We start from the raw sequence: 17,410 nt of genomic DNA, 5'->3' as shown, positions 1-17,410 counted from the left end.
GCCTCGGTTTCCTGCACTGCCACCCTCCACCCTCAACAACACCAAACTCACAAAGGGTCGGTGGGCGATAAACCAGATAAGGAAAGCGCGGAGCGCAGTGCCTGAGTGAGGATCCTTTGCCCTCCTTTGGCCTCTTTTTGTCAGCACTCAGGAGAGGCTGAGCCCCGCAGCTGCTGTGTAAAGAGTAGTACTCGCAGAGCCTTGCCTTCCCCGCCAAACCCGTTCCCCCTCCTTGCAACACCCTTCTCCCAAGCCCGATTTTCTGGAATCATCCTTAAAAAGCCTCCCTCTCCTTCACCACCTACATCCAATACTCACCATCCCTGCCCTTCCTGCCGCCCAGATAATTCTCAGATCTGCTCCCTCCTCCCATTGCCATTCATTTATTCATTCAGTGGCTGTTTGTTGAGTACCTACTACATGCAGCCGCTACACTGGACGGGGGATAGAGTAAGTGAACAAGCCTTAATTCCTGGCACTCGTCCTCACTCAAATTATTTCAGTGTACTCGCCTACGGACAGTATCTCCTTACTCCAATCCAGTCTCGGTATTGACATCAAAATTATCATGCTAAGTAGTACTGATCTCTGATCTCACCAGTTCCGATCTCATCCTTTTCCCTTCTTTAAAACCTTAATGGGTTTCCCAAAGATTTAGGCATAATAAAAAACAGCCCATATTTTCTGAGCCCGCACTAGGTGCCAGGCATTATTTGAAGCACTTTACACGTAATGTCTAATTAGGTTGGAAGACCAAGTGCCTTTAGAATACCCTCACATCTGGCTGCAGCCCACCTTCACGATTTCTTGCCCTGCCACTCACACATCTGATTCTTCCTTGCCAACCATAAGTCAGATCTTAAAACCATAAACAGACATGTCATGTTCTTATGTTCTTGCACATCTCTGCTGTCTTGCATGCTATTTCCTCTGCCTGGAATTCCCTTCCCTTAGTCTTCTAGTTGGAAAACTCAGCTCATCCCTGAAAGCCTTTCTCCTACACTAAGAAACCCTCTGTAGCTCCTCCAGGCAGAGGTGGTCACGCCTGACCCTGCCCTTTCCTAACTCTGTGTGTCTGCCCCACACAAGCTAGCATCACTGACACAGCCAACCCTGAATGTGATATTTCTTTTTTTTTTTTTAATTGGAGTTCAATTTGCCAACATATAGCATAACACCCAGTGCTCATCCCATCAAGTAATGTGATATTTCTGATGAATAACTGCATATCCCAGGCTGTACCGTTGGGGTCCCACACCGTGACATGACCCTCAGAATAGAGGCTGCCAGCAGGGACCTGAAACTGTAGGACTGTTAATAGTTCTATCAAGGGCACAGGCACCAACTTTTAGAAAACCTGCTGTGGTTCCTTCACAAGTTTTCTTCCTTTTGTGTTTTGCACTTTAAGGAGCAAAAGTAGTAGAACTCCATGCTTGGTTAACCTTGTTCCCTTATTCTGTGTAAGGTTAGGTCTTGGCTGGCCTGGGTGCTGTGCAAATGGAAGTATCAGCAGGCAGGGCAGAAGAGAGTTGGAGAGCATCTTTGGTTTTCCTGCTTCTTTGGTATCCATTAACTCCATTTTGTGGAAAATAACTTACGAGCCTCCAAAGGAAGCCTTCTGCCTAATTTTTTTTTAAGTAGGCTCAATGCTCAGCATGGAGCCCAACACAAGGCTCGAATTCATGACCCTGAGATCCAGACTTGCACTGAAATCAAGAGTCAGATGCTTAACTAACTGAGCCACTCAGGTGCCTCGCCTAAATTTTAATCAAAGATCAAACTGAGCATTTGGAAAAGGAGTATTTGCTAAAGAAAAACCAGGCACTTGAAATTTCTTATGTTTAATGCCCAATTATGCATCTTCCCAAAAGTCTCCAATTGTGGGGAATATGACAGTAGATCCGGATTTATGGTAACAAGAACCTTTTCTACTTCCTGAGATATAATTCAGCAAAGACATAAGCAACAAAGGACGCTTAATGCTGACCTTTTGGAAATTGATTTTTTTTCATTTAATTAAGGTAGGGTTCTAAATAGTAAGTATGTCATAGGGTGTCTGTCTGTCTCGTTTGGAAGTCCAGTGAATTTTCTGCGAGCATGAAGATTTAATCATCAAGTAAACTGAACTAATCAGACAAAGCCCATTCATTCTGTTGTCTTCCATGATCGTTCAGATTCCCCAGCTTCCTAATAAATTGCTTGGCAGTCAGTCCAAATTAACCAGAGATATACATCTGTTTGACCTTGCATATAGACAAGATATTAGCCATGAGGCCATTCCAAGGAGTAAATTCAAATACTAGCTTTAAACATTCTTGAATTTAAGCCCTTTTATATTGAAATGAATAGTTTATAAAACCTTTTCTCCCTACAAAAATCCTCATAAATGAGTACACTGTTACTATTTTTAAATGAAGCCCGTCTTTTTCAGCTTCTACATGACTAGAGCTTTTGCAAATAGCCATGTAAATTATTACAAAATAGAAAGAAAAAAGTGTTTGAAAAGTTGCATTTTATTAAATTCCTAGCTAAATGCAAATTTTTTTTCCTCTCAAATTCACAATTTAAATTATTCAGTTTTTCGTTTGCCCAAATGCGGTCTTTTTTTAGGAAACAAAAAATAAGCCTTACTTATGTAAGATTCAAGTGCTTCATAAAACCACCATGTTAATAATACTTGTTTTTTAAATGTTGTGTTTGGAAAGGTAGCGTCTCTTTTTCTCCCAGCCTCCTTAATTAGCATTTCTCATACGTGACATTTTCCTAAGAGACACTGCAGTTAAGGAGCTAAGGATCCTGCAGTGATTTTTACCTCTGCTCATAGTTTTCCCTCAGGGAATCTTCAACATGTTCTGTCCATGTTCATGAGATATAAATATCATTCTTTATGAATCCTGGTAAAAGGAGAGATTAAACCTAAATAAAAACAAGAAATACTGGGGAAAGGAAGCCACTTTCATCTCAAAGAATTAAAATAAGAGATTTCAACAATTGAGGCATTTTGCCTGAAACAATGTTGGTAAATTCCTTTAAAAGTTGAGGTTAGAATTCTTCTGTGTCAAACAATCATTTTTCTTTTATTGGAAGGGAACTTCGGCATTTAAATTCTTCACCAAAAATTTCAACTTACTTGACTCCAGTAAAGACTGAACCAAGCATTTCAGGAAGATTTAATTTAAGCCCAGGTGGGAAAAAGAATGATGTAATCAATAGGTATGATAATAACATTGTGGCATTTTCATCATTAATTACGCATTTTACAGATATCAAGTGTCTACTATGTGAATAACGTATTAACTAATTAATGATATGCTCTATAATCTCATCATTCTAGGGCAGTGTAAGAATAAATTACCAATTTTTCATCGTATATAGGTTTTGTGTCCAGCTTGATGTTACAATTATCTTGAAGGAAAAATGAGTAATTCCTCACTGTATGAATGACATTATATGTAGGTAATGAGTTCAGTGACAATTGAATATTAAGCTCTATTTTCTACCAAATACTAAATCACTGTTTATTGCCTGATTTTCACTGGAGGCTTATAAATTATAATGAATTATATTGACAAGTGGGGATATTACTTTTCTATTTGATAGTCCAATGTCTATTTTTTAGAAATCATTGTTCTTCCTTTTTGTTTTTTTTGTCTCGAGCTCATAAATTTAATCAACAGGCTTACAAACCTTACACAAGACAAATATACCCTACTTTGTTTTTGTTGTTGTTGTTCTTTTTTTAAGATTTTATTTATTTTTTCATAGAGAGAGAGGGAGAGAGAGAGAGAGAGAGGCAGAGGGAGAAGCAGGCATCATACTGAGAGCCCGACGTGGGACTCGATCCAGGGTCTCCAGGATCACCCCCGGGCTGCAGGCGGCGCTAAACCGCTGCGCCACGGGGCTGCCCCCTACTTTGTTTTTTATACAATACACTAAATAGATTTTTTTTTTCTTGGAGCATAACTAATTTGGTACTGTCATTCAAAGGTCTGTGACTATTATTTGTTTTGAGATTTCTCCGTCTGGGTCTGGTGTGGTTTAGTGGTGAGTCACTTTCAAATATACTCCATGCTAGGAATACAAAGAGAATAAGGCTGATTTCTGCCTTCAAGAAGAAAGATTTTGGCCTAAAGGAAACATGTAAGCACCTAGCTGTCGCTCAGTACAAGAGGTGACAGGGATGACTGACAAGGGTGTTGGTAGAAGTTTCATCTTTCACGAAAGTAGTATTTGAACTTGGTCTTGAAATGTTGAAGGATGTGTAGGGGTTCACCAGATAGAGTAGAGGTGACAGATATTCAAGAAGGTGCAGTTCATATGCCTTCAAAACCTGAAGGAAGTGTCCTACTTTATCACAGATTAAGTGCTCTAATCCCCAAAGAATCATCCACCCCCGGAAATATCACCTCTTTACCTGTCTTGGTAAGATAGTTTACAGCAGAGGTGCTGAGCTCACCACGGCACAGCCCGCTGGGCCCCGTTCACACACCAGCGCCATCCGCAGCTAATGACTCCGTCTTAATGACTCTCTGCTCTGGGGCTTTGTCAGTCACCGCCAACCGAGGCAGAGAGAACACTGAAAGTTGTTCACCACCCACCGCCCCCCCCTCTGAGGATTATTTTTTTTACTGTGAACCCCTCCATTAGCTGGAACTTTTAGGTAGCTGGTGTGGTCAGCCCTTGCTTTCAGTGCATGAGACAATGACAAACGGTGGCTCCTGAGTATTTATTGAAAAGAGCAAAGCCTACCGGGATGTTGCTGGGGCCTGGGTGCATTCCTCAGCCACCTCCTGTGGCAGCACTGTGCCCCAAGGACAGACGGTCTTTGTAGAGCATAACTCAGACACTATGCAGTGCTCCAAATAGCCCGGAAAAATTTGAGGGCACTCGGCAAGCTACACGTAGGCAAGAGAAGAGAAAATGTGTTCATGTATATATATTGGACATATATTAGACATATATAGGTCATATATATGATGCATAATAGATATTATATATAATATTTAGAATTCTTCCGAAATATTTTTATATACTAGGGGATCCCTGGGTGGCTCAGCGGTTGATTGTCTACCTTCAGCTCAGGGCGTGATCCAGGAGTCCCGGGATCGAGTCCCACATGGGGTGCCCTGCATCGAGCCTGCTTCTCCCTCTGCCTGTGTCTCTGCCTCTCTCTCTCTCTCTCTCTCTCTCTGTCTCTCATGAATAAATAAATGAAATGTTTTTAAAAATTGTATATACTGGGATCCCTGGGTGGTGCAGCGGTTTAGCGCCTGCCTTTGGCCCAGGGCGGGATCCTGGAGAACCGGGATGGAATCCCACATCGGGCTCCTGGTGCATGGAGCCTGCTTCTCCCTCTGCCTGTGTCTCTGCCTCTCTCTCTCTCTCTCTCTGTGACTATCATAAATAAATAAATAAATAAATAAATAAATAAATAAATAAATAAAATTGTATATACTATATATATTGGAAGTATGTATATGCACATATATATATTTAGGAAGAATATATATTGTATATTATATATATTTGGAATTCCAAATATTACATAATGGATATAAAACATAGTATGTGTGTGTATATATGTATATATGTATATATATACACACATATATATATTTAATAATTCCAATAAGGATCCAACAATAATGGAGGGGAGTGTCATTTGACCATAAGGTATACTAATTCTAAAAATTAAATGAAATTTTATACATTCTATATGCATATCATTATACTAAGGTTACTTAACACAGCACCTCATTATGTCAAGGTAATTGAGGTTTTGCCATGTAAATATGCAACATTGAACCGCTAATGCAGCCCTTGAAAATTTACCTTAATTAAAAAAAAAAAAAGTTCTCATTATCTGGGAATCATTACCTGCTGACGGAGGTTTCCAGTTGCCCTCAGATTCCCCACTACCTTTTCCTGGCCGGGCCTTCCCCTTCTGGCATTAAGGTTTTGGAACAACAGCCAGAGGGAAAGGAGTAGAAGACAGCTTGACAGAATCATTCCTGTGGTAGTTATATTAATGAATAAACTTGGAAAGACTTAGCCGACCGGCCTCGGCTCCTCCTCTCCTAGTACCCGGGCACCCAGAAAGCTGGTCCTGTGACTGTGCTTCCTGGGCCCAGGGCCTGGGGACCGGGAGGCCTGGGGGACAGCTCGGGGGGCCGAACGCGAGGCCCGAGGGCGCTGGGGCTTTCCGGGTGTCCTGGATGCCCCGTGCCACCGCTCGGACCCGCCCTCCACGCCGGCTCCAGGCCCCCGCTCCGTGACACCGCCTTTGCTTGGCGGGGGGGCGGTGGCAGAGCCTAAGCGACGGTCGGGTGGCCCGCCTGTGCCACGGCTCTTCCCCGGGGCCGGGAGGTCGCTCACGCCGCGCGCGGACTTGAGTGCGGCGCCGCCCGGCTCCGAGCCTGCGGGGATCCCAGGTCACCCGCTGCCCGCCCTGCGGCCTGCCCGGCTCCGCCACCACCGCTCCTCCTCACACATGCAGAAGCTCTTGTGGGAACCATGTAGAAAGCATAAGCATTTTTACCCCAAAATGTCACAACTGGGAGAATCAGGACACTTAAGAGATACATATGGGGGCGCCTGGGTAGCTCAGGGGTTGGGCGTCTGCCTTCGGCTCAGGTCGTGATCCCGGGGTCTTGGGATCGAGTCCCACACCTGGCTCCCCGCAGGGAGCCTGCTTCTCCCTCTGCCTGTGTCTCTGCCTCTCTCTGGGTCTCTCAGGAATAAATAAATAAAATCTTTAAAAAAAAAAAAGCAAAAAAAAAACAAAAAACAAGAGATGGGCAGCCCCGGTGGCGCAGCGGTTTAGCGCCGCCTGCAGCCCCGGGTGTGATCCTGAGACCCGGTATCGAGTCCCACGTCGGGCCTGCACGGAGCCTGCTTCTCCCTCTGCCTGTCTCTCTCTCTCTCTCTCTCTCTCTCTCTCTCTCTCTCTCTCTCTCTCTCTCTCCCAGAATAAATAAATCTTTAAAAAGAGAGAGAGAGAGATACGATAAGTTGGAAGTACTAGTGCTCGTTACACTTGTACCAGGGAGGGCCCTCGTCACCGTGGCCCAGGGGCGGGCAGCACGGCGCCAGAGCAAAGCCCCCCTCGGTCGCACCTCCCGTGAAATACACCGGACGCCCCGCGGGTCCCCGCGGCGGGGCCTGAGGTCCGGCTGGTGACCGGCGCCTGCCAGGAGCATTGAGCTTTGCACCTGGTGCGACCTGGGTTAGGGCCTCCAGGAATGGCCTGATCACCGAATACCGAGGGCTTTCTCCCAGCGTTTTTCGTCTTTTTAACAGCTTTATGGCAATGTATTACGAATCATAACAGCCCCTCATTTGGGGTACACAGTTCAGTGAGGTTCAGTGAATTTACACAGTTGTCCCACCACCAGTGCCATCCGGTTTCAGAATAGTTTCATGACCCAGGAGGGTTCCTCTGTGACCACTGCGGTCACCCGCTCACGTTCCCATCCCAGGAAACCACTGACCTGCTTACTCCACAGTCTCCAAATGGAGTCAGACTCAGGTACGACTTCCTCCTCCTACCATAATGTTTCTGAGGTTCACCGTGCTGTAGCATTACCTTTACTCTTTTCCTTTTTATTATCGAGTCTATTTTGTTATTGAGCATATTACTGAGTGTATTTTACTTATCTGTTTGCCAGTCGATGGGACATTTGGATTTTTTCCACTTTTTAACTATTATGAATAATGCTGTTTAAAAATTCATTTATAAATCTCTGTGCGTACCTATGATTTCCTTTCACGTGAGTTGCTGCCTAGGAGTGGACTTGCTGGGTCCACTGGTAACCTTCTGGGTAAGAAACTGGTTCATGGTGTAAGATACGGGCCATGCTCCAAAAAGCAGTTGTACCCACTTTACATCTCCGCTAGCAATATGGGGGTTCCGGTTTCTCCCCATCCTACTGTCACTTGGTATTATTAGTCTTTATTTTAGCCATTCTACTGGGTATAAAGTGGTTCCGAGTTTTATGGCTATGTGATTCTCCAGGAGATAAGGAAGCAGATGGAGGTGAGGGTGACAATGGAAGTAAAGGGATTATTGAAAATCCGTTCCTCAGTATCATCCTGCTTTCCCATCTTAAGCCCATCCTCAGTACCCACAACATCTGCTTTCCTTAGAAATACTTGTTTAGAGATGCCTGGATGACTCAGCAGTTGAGCATCTGCCTTTGGCTCAGGTCGTGATCCCGGAGTCCTGGGATCGAGTCCCACATCCAGCTCCCTGCTGGGATCCTGCTTCTCCCTCTGCCTGTGTCTCTGCCTCCCTCTCTCTGTCTGTCATGAACAAATAAATAAAATATTTTTTTAAAAAAAGAAATACTTGTTTAAACTGCGAACATTCTTTTTTCCTCCACACATGGGCTGAAATATGATTCTAAAGTGCGGTAGTAGCTAGCTAGGCAAAGTAAAATCCATGGATGCGCTATTTAAGCCGTAATTTTAGCTAGTGTTAGGTAGATTTTTTACCTCCTCCTACACCACATTCTTTTATCAGAACTACTGACAAGAAACAGAATTGATTGGCTTAAATTTATCGCATCTTTCACTATTCTACCCACTGATGAAGGCTGTTATGTCATTCAAGTAGCTAAACAGCATGAAGAGGCAGCAAAAAAGCAGAGGAAAAGACCATTTATAATCCAAAAACTGAATAACCCTCACCAACCTAGGATCGTTCCTTGAGATGCAATTTGTGAAAGCTTCTCTTCACAAATATGTATAGTCATGTATTTTGCATATTTAGTATAATGTATAATATGTGGGCATCTGTTACGAATGAGCTTTTGTTAAACGTAATATCATTTACGATACTGAGACCACAGGTCATGCACTGTAATAGATCTTAAGTTTTATGATCTCAAAAGCTGAATGAAAATAAGGTGAAAAATACCCTCAAGAACCATAAATTTTCCACATAGTTAGCAAAATATAAGCCAAACCATGGCCTCTCCACTTCTTAAGATGCAGAGCATTTTTATGTATTAATAATACTGCAAAGAGATTTGCAGTTTTCAAATGCTTTTAGCTCATCATCACATTTCCAAGAATAACTTCAGATGTGGGATATAGCACATATTTCCCATTTTCTTTTGCAACAAATTTTTCCTTCAGTAATCCCAAAGATTGGGTTATTGAGCAAGGCGAACCAAATTTCTCCTATGAAAACCTAATTTGCAGCAAGCTGTACTTAAAAGTAACTTACAGAGAAATGAGTTAGGAACTGATTGGTTGGTTTGTTTGTTTTTTTTTAATCTTGTGGAGCAATGTTTATGTGAAAATATAATCAGAAAATTAGTACCTTCATCAAGAGGTAATTCAGAGAGCTTTACAAATAAACGTAAGATTCTCATTGATTACAAAAGAAGGCTTTCTACCTCCAGAACCCTTAAATGCTCAGAGGCAATTATGCCATTAAGGTCTCTCTTTCCATGCAGAGATTATCTCATTTCCTCATAATTAGTATTTCCTGTTTATTGAGACAGACCGTATTCAGAAAACACACATCTCCCCCATACCTCCTTCACTCACTGTCCTTTGCTCTCTCTGGGTCTGTGTGACTTGGAACATCTTTTCCTCCCCGTTAGCGTAGCACAGTTGTGTTTTGATGACATCTATTACACAAACCGCTACGAGCTGATTATTTAGTAGCAGTTTCTATGGAAAGTCTTAGCAGAAGAAAAAGAAAATCTGGAAAATCTATTCAGAGGGACTTTTTTTTTTTTTTTAATGAAGTGTTAGAGGTGAAGCGAAGGAGTTAGAGATGATAGGAGGTAAGTCAGGTTTCCATCATCCGTGGCAAGACTGTGTTAAAGGAATTAGCTGCTAGAGCTCAGAAAGAATGGAAAACTAGAATTGAAAGGAAAAGGCAATAGGACCTGGATGTTCTTTTCCTCTCCGCCTTTCAGAGATAGCTCCCCTACTTCGTTTGCTATCCACAGCAGAAGGGATCAGATTTGAGATTTCAGGGGCGGTCCTCTAAGAGGTGCTTGTGTGCTCCATGTCATGAGGAACTCCAGGATGCAGCAGCCCTGTTCTCTGACCTCCTGGGGCTTGCAGTTGGGTTGAACAGGCAAGACACAGAACCTGTAGAAAGAGCTAGCAGTACAAACCAGGGTATATATACCTAGTGTCAGCAGCCCAGGGCAGCCCTCAGATACTGGAGCAATTCAGAGAGAGAGGGTGCAGTAGTCCAAGGTGAGCAGGGAAAGCTTTAGGTGGATCTTGACTTCATCCTTGCAACATTCTAATGAAAAGGAGAGCATGGCATTCGTATCCATATTCATAGAACACACAGAAGTGCTGTGTCTTTAAGCCAAAGGAAGGTATGTGGCACAGTTGGAGCCGTGAAGGAGATTTGGCTGGAGCAAAGGAAATTTTACATGAACAAAAGAGAGGGCTGGAGAAGTGAAAGGCATGGTTCTTGATCTAAAATAGACCCAGAGCTATCTATAATAACATATTTAAATAACAAAGATGATAGTAAAAATTTTGCTGATAGGTTTATTTAAGGATAGGGTAAAAAAGTTTAACGTTTCTGTTACACTTCAAAGAGAAATCATGCCTTAGCTCAATGCTTTGTGATTTCTGGAGCTTCCTAGTCATTCTCATTCAATCCACAGAAATCCCTTTTAGTCTTGGCATGCTGTGTAGACACGTAGATTGAGATGAATGGATGATAGATACATAGGTGGATGGAGAGAGGATGGATGGATACAGAAGGATGGATGATACATGGATACATACGCATATAGATAACTGACAGGCAGATACACACACCCATTTTTTAAATATTTTTTTCCATCTGCCGAATTGAGAGCCCTAGAGGACTGAATATTTTTTTCTTCTTTGTGGCTCACTAATTGTGTGACATGGTGGTTATATGTGAAAGACATCCAACAAATGTGTGTTGCCTAAGATCATTATTGTCCCTTTAATATCCCTCAACTTTAATATCGACTCAAAGACGTTAATGCTCACTTCCCTAGTTGGAAGAAGAATCAGGGGGAAAGCAAAATGTCATGATGTTCTGCTTCAGAGCGCCTGCTAGCCACCATATTATACCAGGCATGGGTTATTACAGCCCAAGAAACAGGAGAGAAAATGTCACAGGCAAAAATCAAATGCGAGTTCAAACAAAGATTTCCGGCATTGTGGGAGTTGGAATCGGATGACAACACAGGCACTTTTGCCTTGATGGCTTTCAGGTGGAAAGTGTTTAGAAATTACTACCAGGAAGGGGAGGTGGGGGGGAACCTTTCACATTTAATTGCAATTTTAGTTCTGCAGATGAGAACAACGCAGGTAAGCATCCACCTCAAATGGTGGATGCTTCCATTCTGGGCATTTAGGAACAGCAATTCCTCGGAATGCTTGCAGTTTTGTTAGAAGAGGCCACTCTGCAGCCAGATGCACGCTCTAGACTTGGCGAGAGCCGCCCTCCTTAGTTGGCAAACATCTAGAAAAGGAAAAGGGAAATTATCTGCCCCGTTAAAATGAGAGGAGGGTTCCGAATGCAGAATAAAGCTGTTTCGTCCTAAATAGCATTTAAATAAAAATCCCTCTCTAAATAAAAAAGGGGCATCCCCTTGGTGGTGCTAAGGAGAAGTACTGGTGTGCCTGGCGCTGCTGCGTGCGTAATCCCTGGAGTGTTCGGCTACACGTGTTAGTTCACGTCTGTCAGCCAAGTCGCAGCTCCAAAATATAACACATGCAAAATGTGACACTGAGGAACATTATGAGAATTTGTGATTCTCCCTGGAGGACTTGGTCCAGCCAGCGATAAATGGATTGAGATTTCGTGCGGAACGTGGAGACAGACGGTCGCTACATGACTTTTCTTCGTAACTCATGAGCATTGTCGCAGTTTTCTTCGGCGTTTTTTATATTGTGTCTATGCAAACATGGCCATGAAAATGGAAATTGTAGGATTATAGGATTTTTTTTTTTTAGTACATGGAATGTTTGCTATCCAGCACAGAAGCACAATCTGAATTTCCAACATTAAGGGGAATGGATAATAAAGTATGTCATGCTTCTCAAAAGCAATAATAGGGTAATATGGAGTTATTTAAAATGTCTACTGAGAGTTGGGTATGTAGGAAACTGTTTTAGCTTTAATATTGGGGGAAAAAATCAAGGTGAAAATTGTACATATGTTATGGCTACTGTGAAATATAATCATGGGGACAGAATGAAAGGAAGTGCATCTATACATTTATAGCCTATGAGGAAATCGTTCTCTTATTCGTTTTTCTGTATTTTCTGTCATAGAGAAGAAAACAGTATTTTTATTACAATCAAAACATTGTCTAATTTCTAAAAGCAAAGAAAAAACATGTTTAATTTACATTATATAATTATATTAATTATAACTATTATAATTAATATAAATTAATTTAACTTATATTAAATTTAAAAAGAAAAAAAGTAAGTCTAAGTATGCTTTCACTGGGGCCATGATATATATTATGACGTGAGCCTATTCAGTGTGAAGGTAAATGTCATGCTATCATCTAGGAGAATTCCCATGACTAGACCCAGAAACGTAAAAGATGTAACATTACAGCATTGTCACTCCACAATATTGGTTTTTGAATTGAACTGAATTGGCTCAATACCTTAGAATGGCTAAATCCCCACTATATTACCATTACTTTACCCCCATTATCCTCATTGGGTTCCTTTTATAAGCTGTTCACTTCCACTCAAGCAATAATGAAAACCATACAGGAATCTTCTCTATCACAGTAACCATGGCACTGGCTTTTTGAAAACCAAAGGTTTGCAAACTTACTGATCATCACTTGGTGCTTGGGGTGATAGGATTCCACTATTACCCTGTCTGCTTACAATGACCAGATATTCAGTTGTTCTTACACAAGGCAAACCCAACTGCCTTTGGACTTGACTTTTCCATGATGACCAATCTTTCCTTGGAATCGTCTCTCTGTTACTGTCTTGCCAGTCGGATCTCTTATTGTCAACTTGGAGTTTTGCAGCCAAATGTCAGCCCCACTAGCACTCTAATATTAGCCAACTTGGACTGAATCTTGGGTAGATGCAGACTTCCAGTCCTCTATTTATGCATTGCACAAGCAGTTCTGCAAGGTACCCACCTGAGTTCTTCTGGCTTGCAGCTTTAACACTTCTATGAGCCTTGTCCAGAACGGAAGCTATATTATTTTAATGGTTTCAGATGATCGAAACCCAACATAGATATTTTGAACATGATACTTCAAAATAAAAACAGCACCATTTTTAAAAGCCTTGTAACACGTAACCAATAGTGTAGCTAAGTCCAAACGCTGTAGACGCTGGTAGCAAGGAGAGCATGATGAGTAGTAAAAGCAGGTGGACATCCTGGCCATGCTACCATTAGCGGTGGGACCTCAGACAAGTTACTCAGTATTTCTGCTTCAGGTTGCATCTCTAAAATAAGAGTGATAGTGTTATTGTAAGGATTGAATGAGATATTTGCACACATGTAATGCACTTGGCACAGTTTCTGGCGCAACTAGAACATAGCCAGTGTTCAGTAAATGGTAATCATCAATATCTTCAGTAATATGGGATCATTTCTAATAAATAAGGACACTTACTCAAATGTTTTTGACACGAATCATCACTCTGTGTTAATTTCTTCACTCTGTGTATCTAGCTTTCTGTTTACCTGCTATAGCTTTGAATGTAGATCAGGTCTGAGGTGCCTTTGGTGCAAAAAGGTGGTTTTATTAAAGCACAGGGACAGGACCCCTGGGCAGAAAGTGCTGCACCAGGGTCATGAGGAGGGGCCCAGTATATACTTTCAAGTTGGGAGGGGTTAGGGAGAGCGTAAGCCTCCCAGATGTTTTGGAAGCAAGGTTTCCAGGATCCCAAGGGGGCTAGCAATTGTTAGGAAAGGTCATTTATTACTGTTTAGTAAACCCTCAGTCCTGAGACCCTTCATATGTGTATCGGTGGGGTCATATGCTTGGAGGCTGACTGCCAACGCATATCTTGGTGGGTAGAGATAAAGGAAGTTTCCAGAAGGATATGTTCAAATAGACTCACGTGGTCCTGGGGGCCGGGCTAAGATTGCCTTTTGCCCTTAGCAAAGTAGTATCATCGAGGCAGCTGAGTCCCTGGAGGAAGGTCACGCTGCTTGTTTCAAGGACTTGTCAGTGGGCTGTAGGTAGTAAGGACATTTAACAATCTTTCTTTGGCCTTGTTTCCTGTATTATACCTTCTTCCAGGTAGTTCTGTGGAAGAGGCAGCAGTGGAGATCCAGGGTAGAGGACTGTCTCAACGTACCTCCTCTTAGGGATTAGCATGCATTCTTTTCGATTAGGTCCTAGTATTAAACTAATAGCTAGACACTAGACCCATTCCTACCAGTACCTGTCCCGTCAATGGGAGTTTTTCCAAGGTCAGCCAGATCTCTGCCTGCAAACACCAGCCAACTTGTGCGACGTGACTAACTCTCTCAAACCCACTAAGTCCCTGTCTCTCTGGGTTAGGATTTCCATGCATCTTTAGAGCCCACGAACAAATAAGCACACCAGGAAGATTCTCTCTTCTCTCTGCTGGTTATTCTTACAGTCTCACCCTTCATTTTCCCAACAACACGGGGATTGGCATTGACTCCCTTGTGTCATAGGTGAGAAAGCTGAGATGGGAAGGTACCTCGCCCCAAATGAAGTAATGGGAGAGTAAACCAAAGGCAGTAGTGGAGGTTATGCCAGCTTAGTCTTTCCAGTTGTTAGTTAGTGCCAGTTATTTGTCAGAATAATTTTGAAGGTCTTTATTATTATAAAAACCATTTCTTAGCAGGACCCAGGGGCCCATGGTTGCAGCCTGAGCATCAGGTCAAATTAGCTACTGGGAGGAAGGCAGTGGGGATTTTATGGAAGGAAATTATATTCAATAGAAGCCTTTTGGCAAGGTAATTGAGAGTAAGAATAAAAGGGAATGAGAAAATGTAGTGTTTTTTAGATTTGCAAATACATTTGAAAAGGTGAATGTGGTGTTTTTCTGAAATGGAGAAATTCCTTGATCTTGATGCTTTAAAAAAAAAAAAAAGAAAAGAAAGGAACAATGCAAAAATATCAGGGCATTTCTCTGGATCGTATAAACAATGCTGCCTGCAAGTCACGGGCATTGGAACCGTACTTGTTGAGCCTATTTATAAATCATCTGAGGAGTATATGGTGAAATCCCAGATTTGTGAAACCTGCTAAACTCCTCCAGATAGGGAAACGCCAAGCTGGCTAATATAAATGCAGAAAGACAACACAGGGTTACAGGAGTAGGGCTTCTGCACGGACAACCATAGGGTAAGGAATACAAACCATCCTTCCAAGATTAAAGGGCTTTGAATCCTCCCCTATGTCAGTGTAGATTTTCGTCCCTAGTTATTCCTGCTGCCGCTAAAAGGACAGCCAGAAATCAGGAGCGCTTAGAAAGGGACATTTAAGCAGGGGCATTAAAAGCAGAAAATCGCATCCTGCTCAAATGTAAAGCCATGGTTCACTCGTACCTGCAATGTTGTGAGCAATTTGTTCGACGATCTTTAAGCAGTTGTGATAGGGCTGGAGAAGGGGACAGCGACTGAAATGATCTGTGGGGGAATGGAAAGGAGCTATGGTATGGAGGTGAACCGCAAAGATGAGGACGCGTCAGCCTGGCAAGGTGAAGGTCTACAAAATCATAGGGAAATGGTACCTGTGGATGCTCACCTGGATTAACATTTGCCAACCCTGTTATCGACAGACACGGGTCAGAGAGTGGGTATGAAAGGAGTAGAGCATACTGCTGGTTTGAAATCTGAATCAATTGAGGCAGAAAGGCCAATGGGCTTCTGACAAACAGGCAATTCAGAATTCAAGGTGGCATGGGATGAATGCCAAAGAAATGCCTCTCTCTCCCCTTTAAAACTTGAAAAGAGAGATTTTTCTTTTTTTAAATCACTTATACAGTGGAGAGTATACTTTAGGAACCAGTAGCCCAAGAGTCCCAGTTCTGCCCTAGAACTAACTACACATGGGCAACGAAAAGGTTAAAGCATTTCTTATGAATGGATTTACAACATGTTGTTGTAGAAGTCAGTAATATTTGGAGACATGCCCAAACTTTGCAGTTTACTTGGGAGTAAAACAGGTTTAGGAATCTAGCAACCCTGATTCAAATCCCAAAGCTACCACGTACCGGCCCTCAGATAGGCTACTTAACCACCCTGAACTTCAGGCTCCTCTTCTGTGAAGCAGGAAGAACCCCTTTCCAGAGAAGGATGTTGGGATGGTGGAAAGCAGGTTGCAAGGGGTGGGGACTGAGGCTCTCTTCAAGTCTTGGTTCCCTTTGTCATCTCTTCTAGGAAGTGCCCTTTGAAATCCCGTCCCAGGGAGACCCTGAGTCTTCCCCCAGGTGGGCAGTGCTTGCTTCTAACCCTACTCTGCTACTTCTATCTACATGAACTTCAATCTTTCATATTCATTGAGCCCCTATTATTTCAAGAGTTGCTTTGAGCATTGGGGAAATCATAATGATGCGGATAGACCAGGCCCTGCTTGCAGGGAGCTTACCTGGGGGAGAGAGGCGTGTATACACACACGCGTGCGCACACAGACACTGGTCCTATAAACAAAGTCATGTCAGAAAATGACAAAAAGAGGATCACAGGGTAGAGTATGACGGGGGTTTGAGGACGTGGTTCTCTCAGCGAGGTGGGGGAGAAGGCTTTTGTGAGGAGACAACACTTGAGCTCCAGAGGGATGAGAAGGCGTCATTTGCAAATCTTGAGGGGGGCATTCCAGGTAAAAAGGGAGAGAGGCCCCAAGACAAGGATGAGTAAGGAACAGAGAAGGCCAGTGTGAGCATCCTGAATGGAGGGACACAGAAAGAGGCAGAGGGCATCCAGTCCTGTTGGGCCTTGGGGCCGGTCAGGACCCCGATTTTATTTTAAGAGAATGGGAAGCTATTGGAGCATTTTCGGCTAGTAAGGCATAAGACTTGACTTGTCCTTTGGAAAGAGCTGTAGTTGCTGGGTGGAGAACCCAGTGCTAGGGCAGCTCGAGTGAAAGGAGCACCGTCCCTACCCCATTGCCCCTCTGGACTCGGCCTGTGCCATTCCCATCTTTCCAGAGTCAAGGGCCCACTCTAATTTCATGCCACATCTCTCATGGGGTGGAGGTAACTGCACAAATCCCTTCACTCTCTCTTCTTTTAGGGCATGTGAAATTTTTTTTCTCTCAAATGAAGTATTTAACCCAAATATATGTCGTTTCAGGTTTTAAAAATCAATTTGATTGGCCACAGGAAACGTATTTTGGCATCTCTGGGAGACAGGCTGCACGACGATCCACCACAGAAGCCCCCTCGGTCCATCACCCTCAGGGTAAGTGCCCCGCTA

At 43.0% G+C, this 17,410-nt stretch overlaps 1 protein-coding gene across 20 annotated transcripts in view; it reads left to right on the top strand.

Moving 5' to 3' along the window:
* Positions 1–17,410, top strand: part of ANKS1B (ankyrin repeat and sterile alpha motif domain containing 1B) — a 1,053,015-nt gene that overhangs the window by 954,715 nt on the left and 80,890 nt on the right. For all 20 annotated transcript variants that reach the window (XR_007402223.1, XM_025439286.3, XM_025439282.3 and 17 more), the window contains one exon: positions 17,288–17,395. Coding sequence is in view for 15 of the 20 variants with exons in the window: in XM_025439286.3 (XP_025295071.1) it covers positions 17,288–17,395 (108 nt within the window). In the remaining 5 variants the exon portion in view is untranslated. The remainder of the gene's footprint in view (positions 1–17,287; positions 17,396–17,410) is intronic.

The sequence above is a fragment of the Canis lupus genome, chromosome 15, assembly GCF_003254725.2.
Source record: "Canis lupus dingo isolate Sandy chromosome 15, ASM325472v2, whole genome shotgun sequence".
In the NCBI taxonomy this organism is placed as follows: Eukaryota; Metazoa; Chordata; class Mammalia; order Carnivora; family Canidae; genus Canis; species Canis lupus.
Note: the sequence above shows the minus strand (reverse complement) of the source record. Positions and strands in the feature narration are given on the sequence as shown.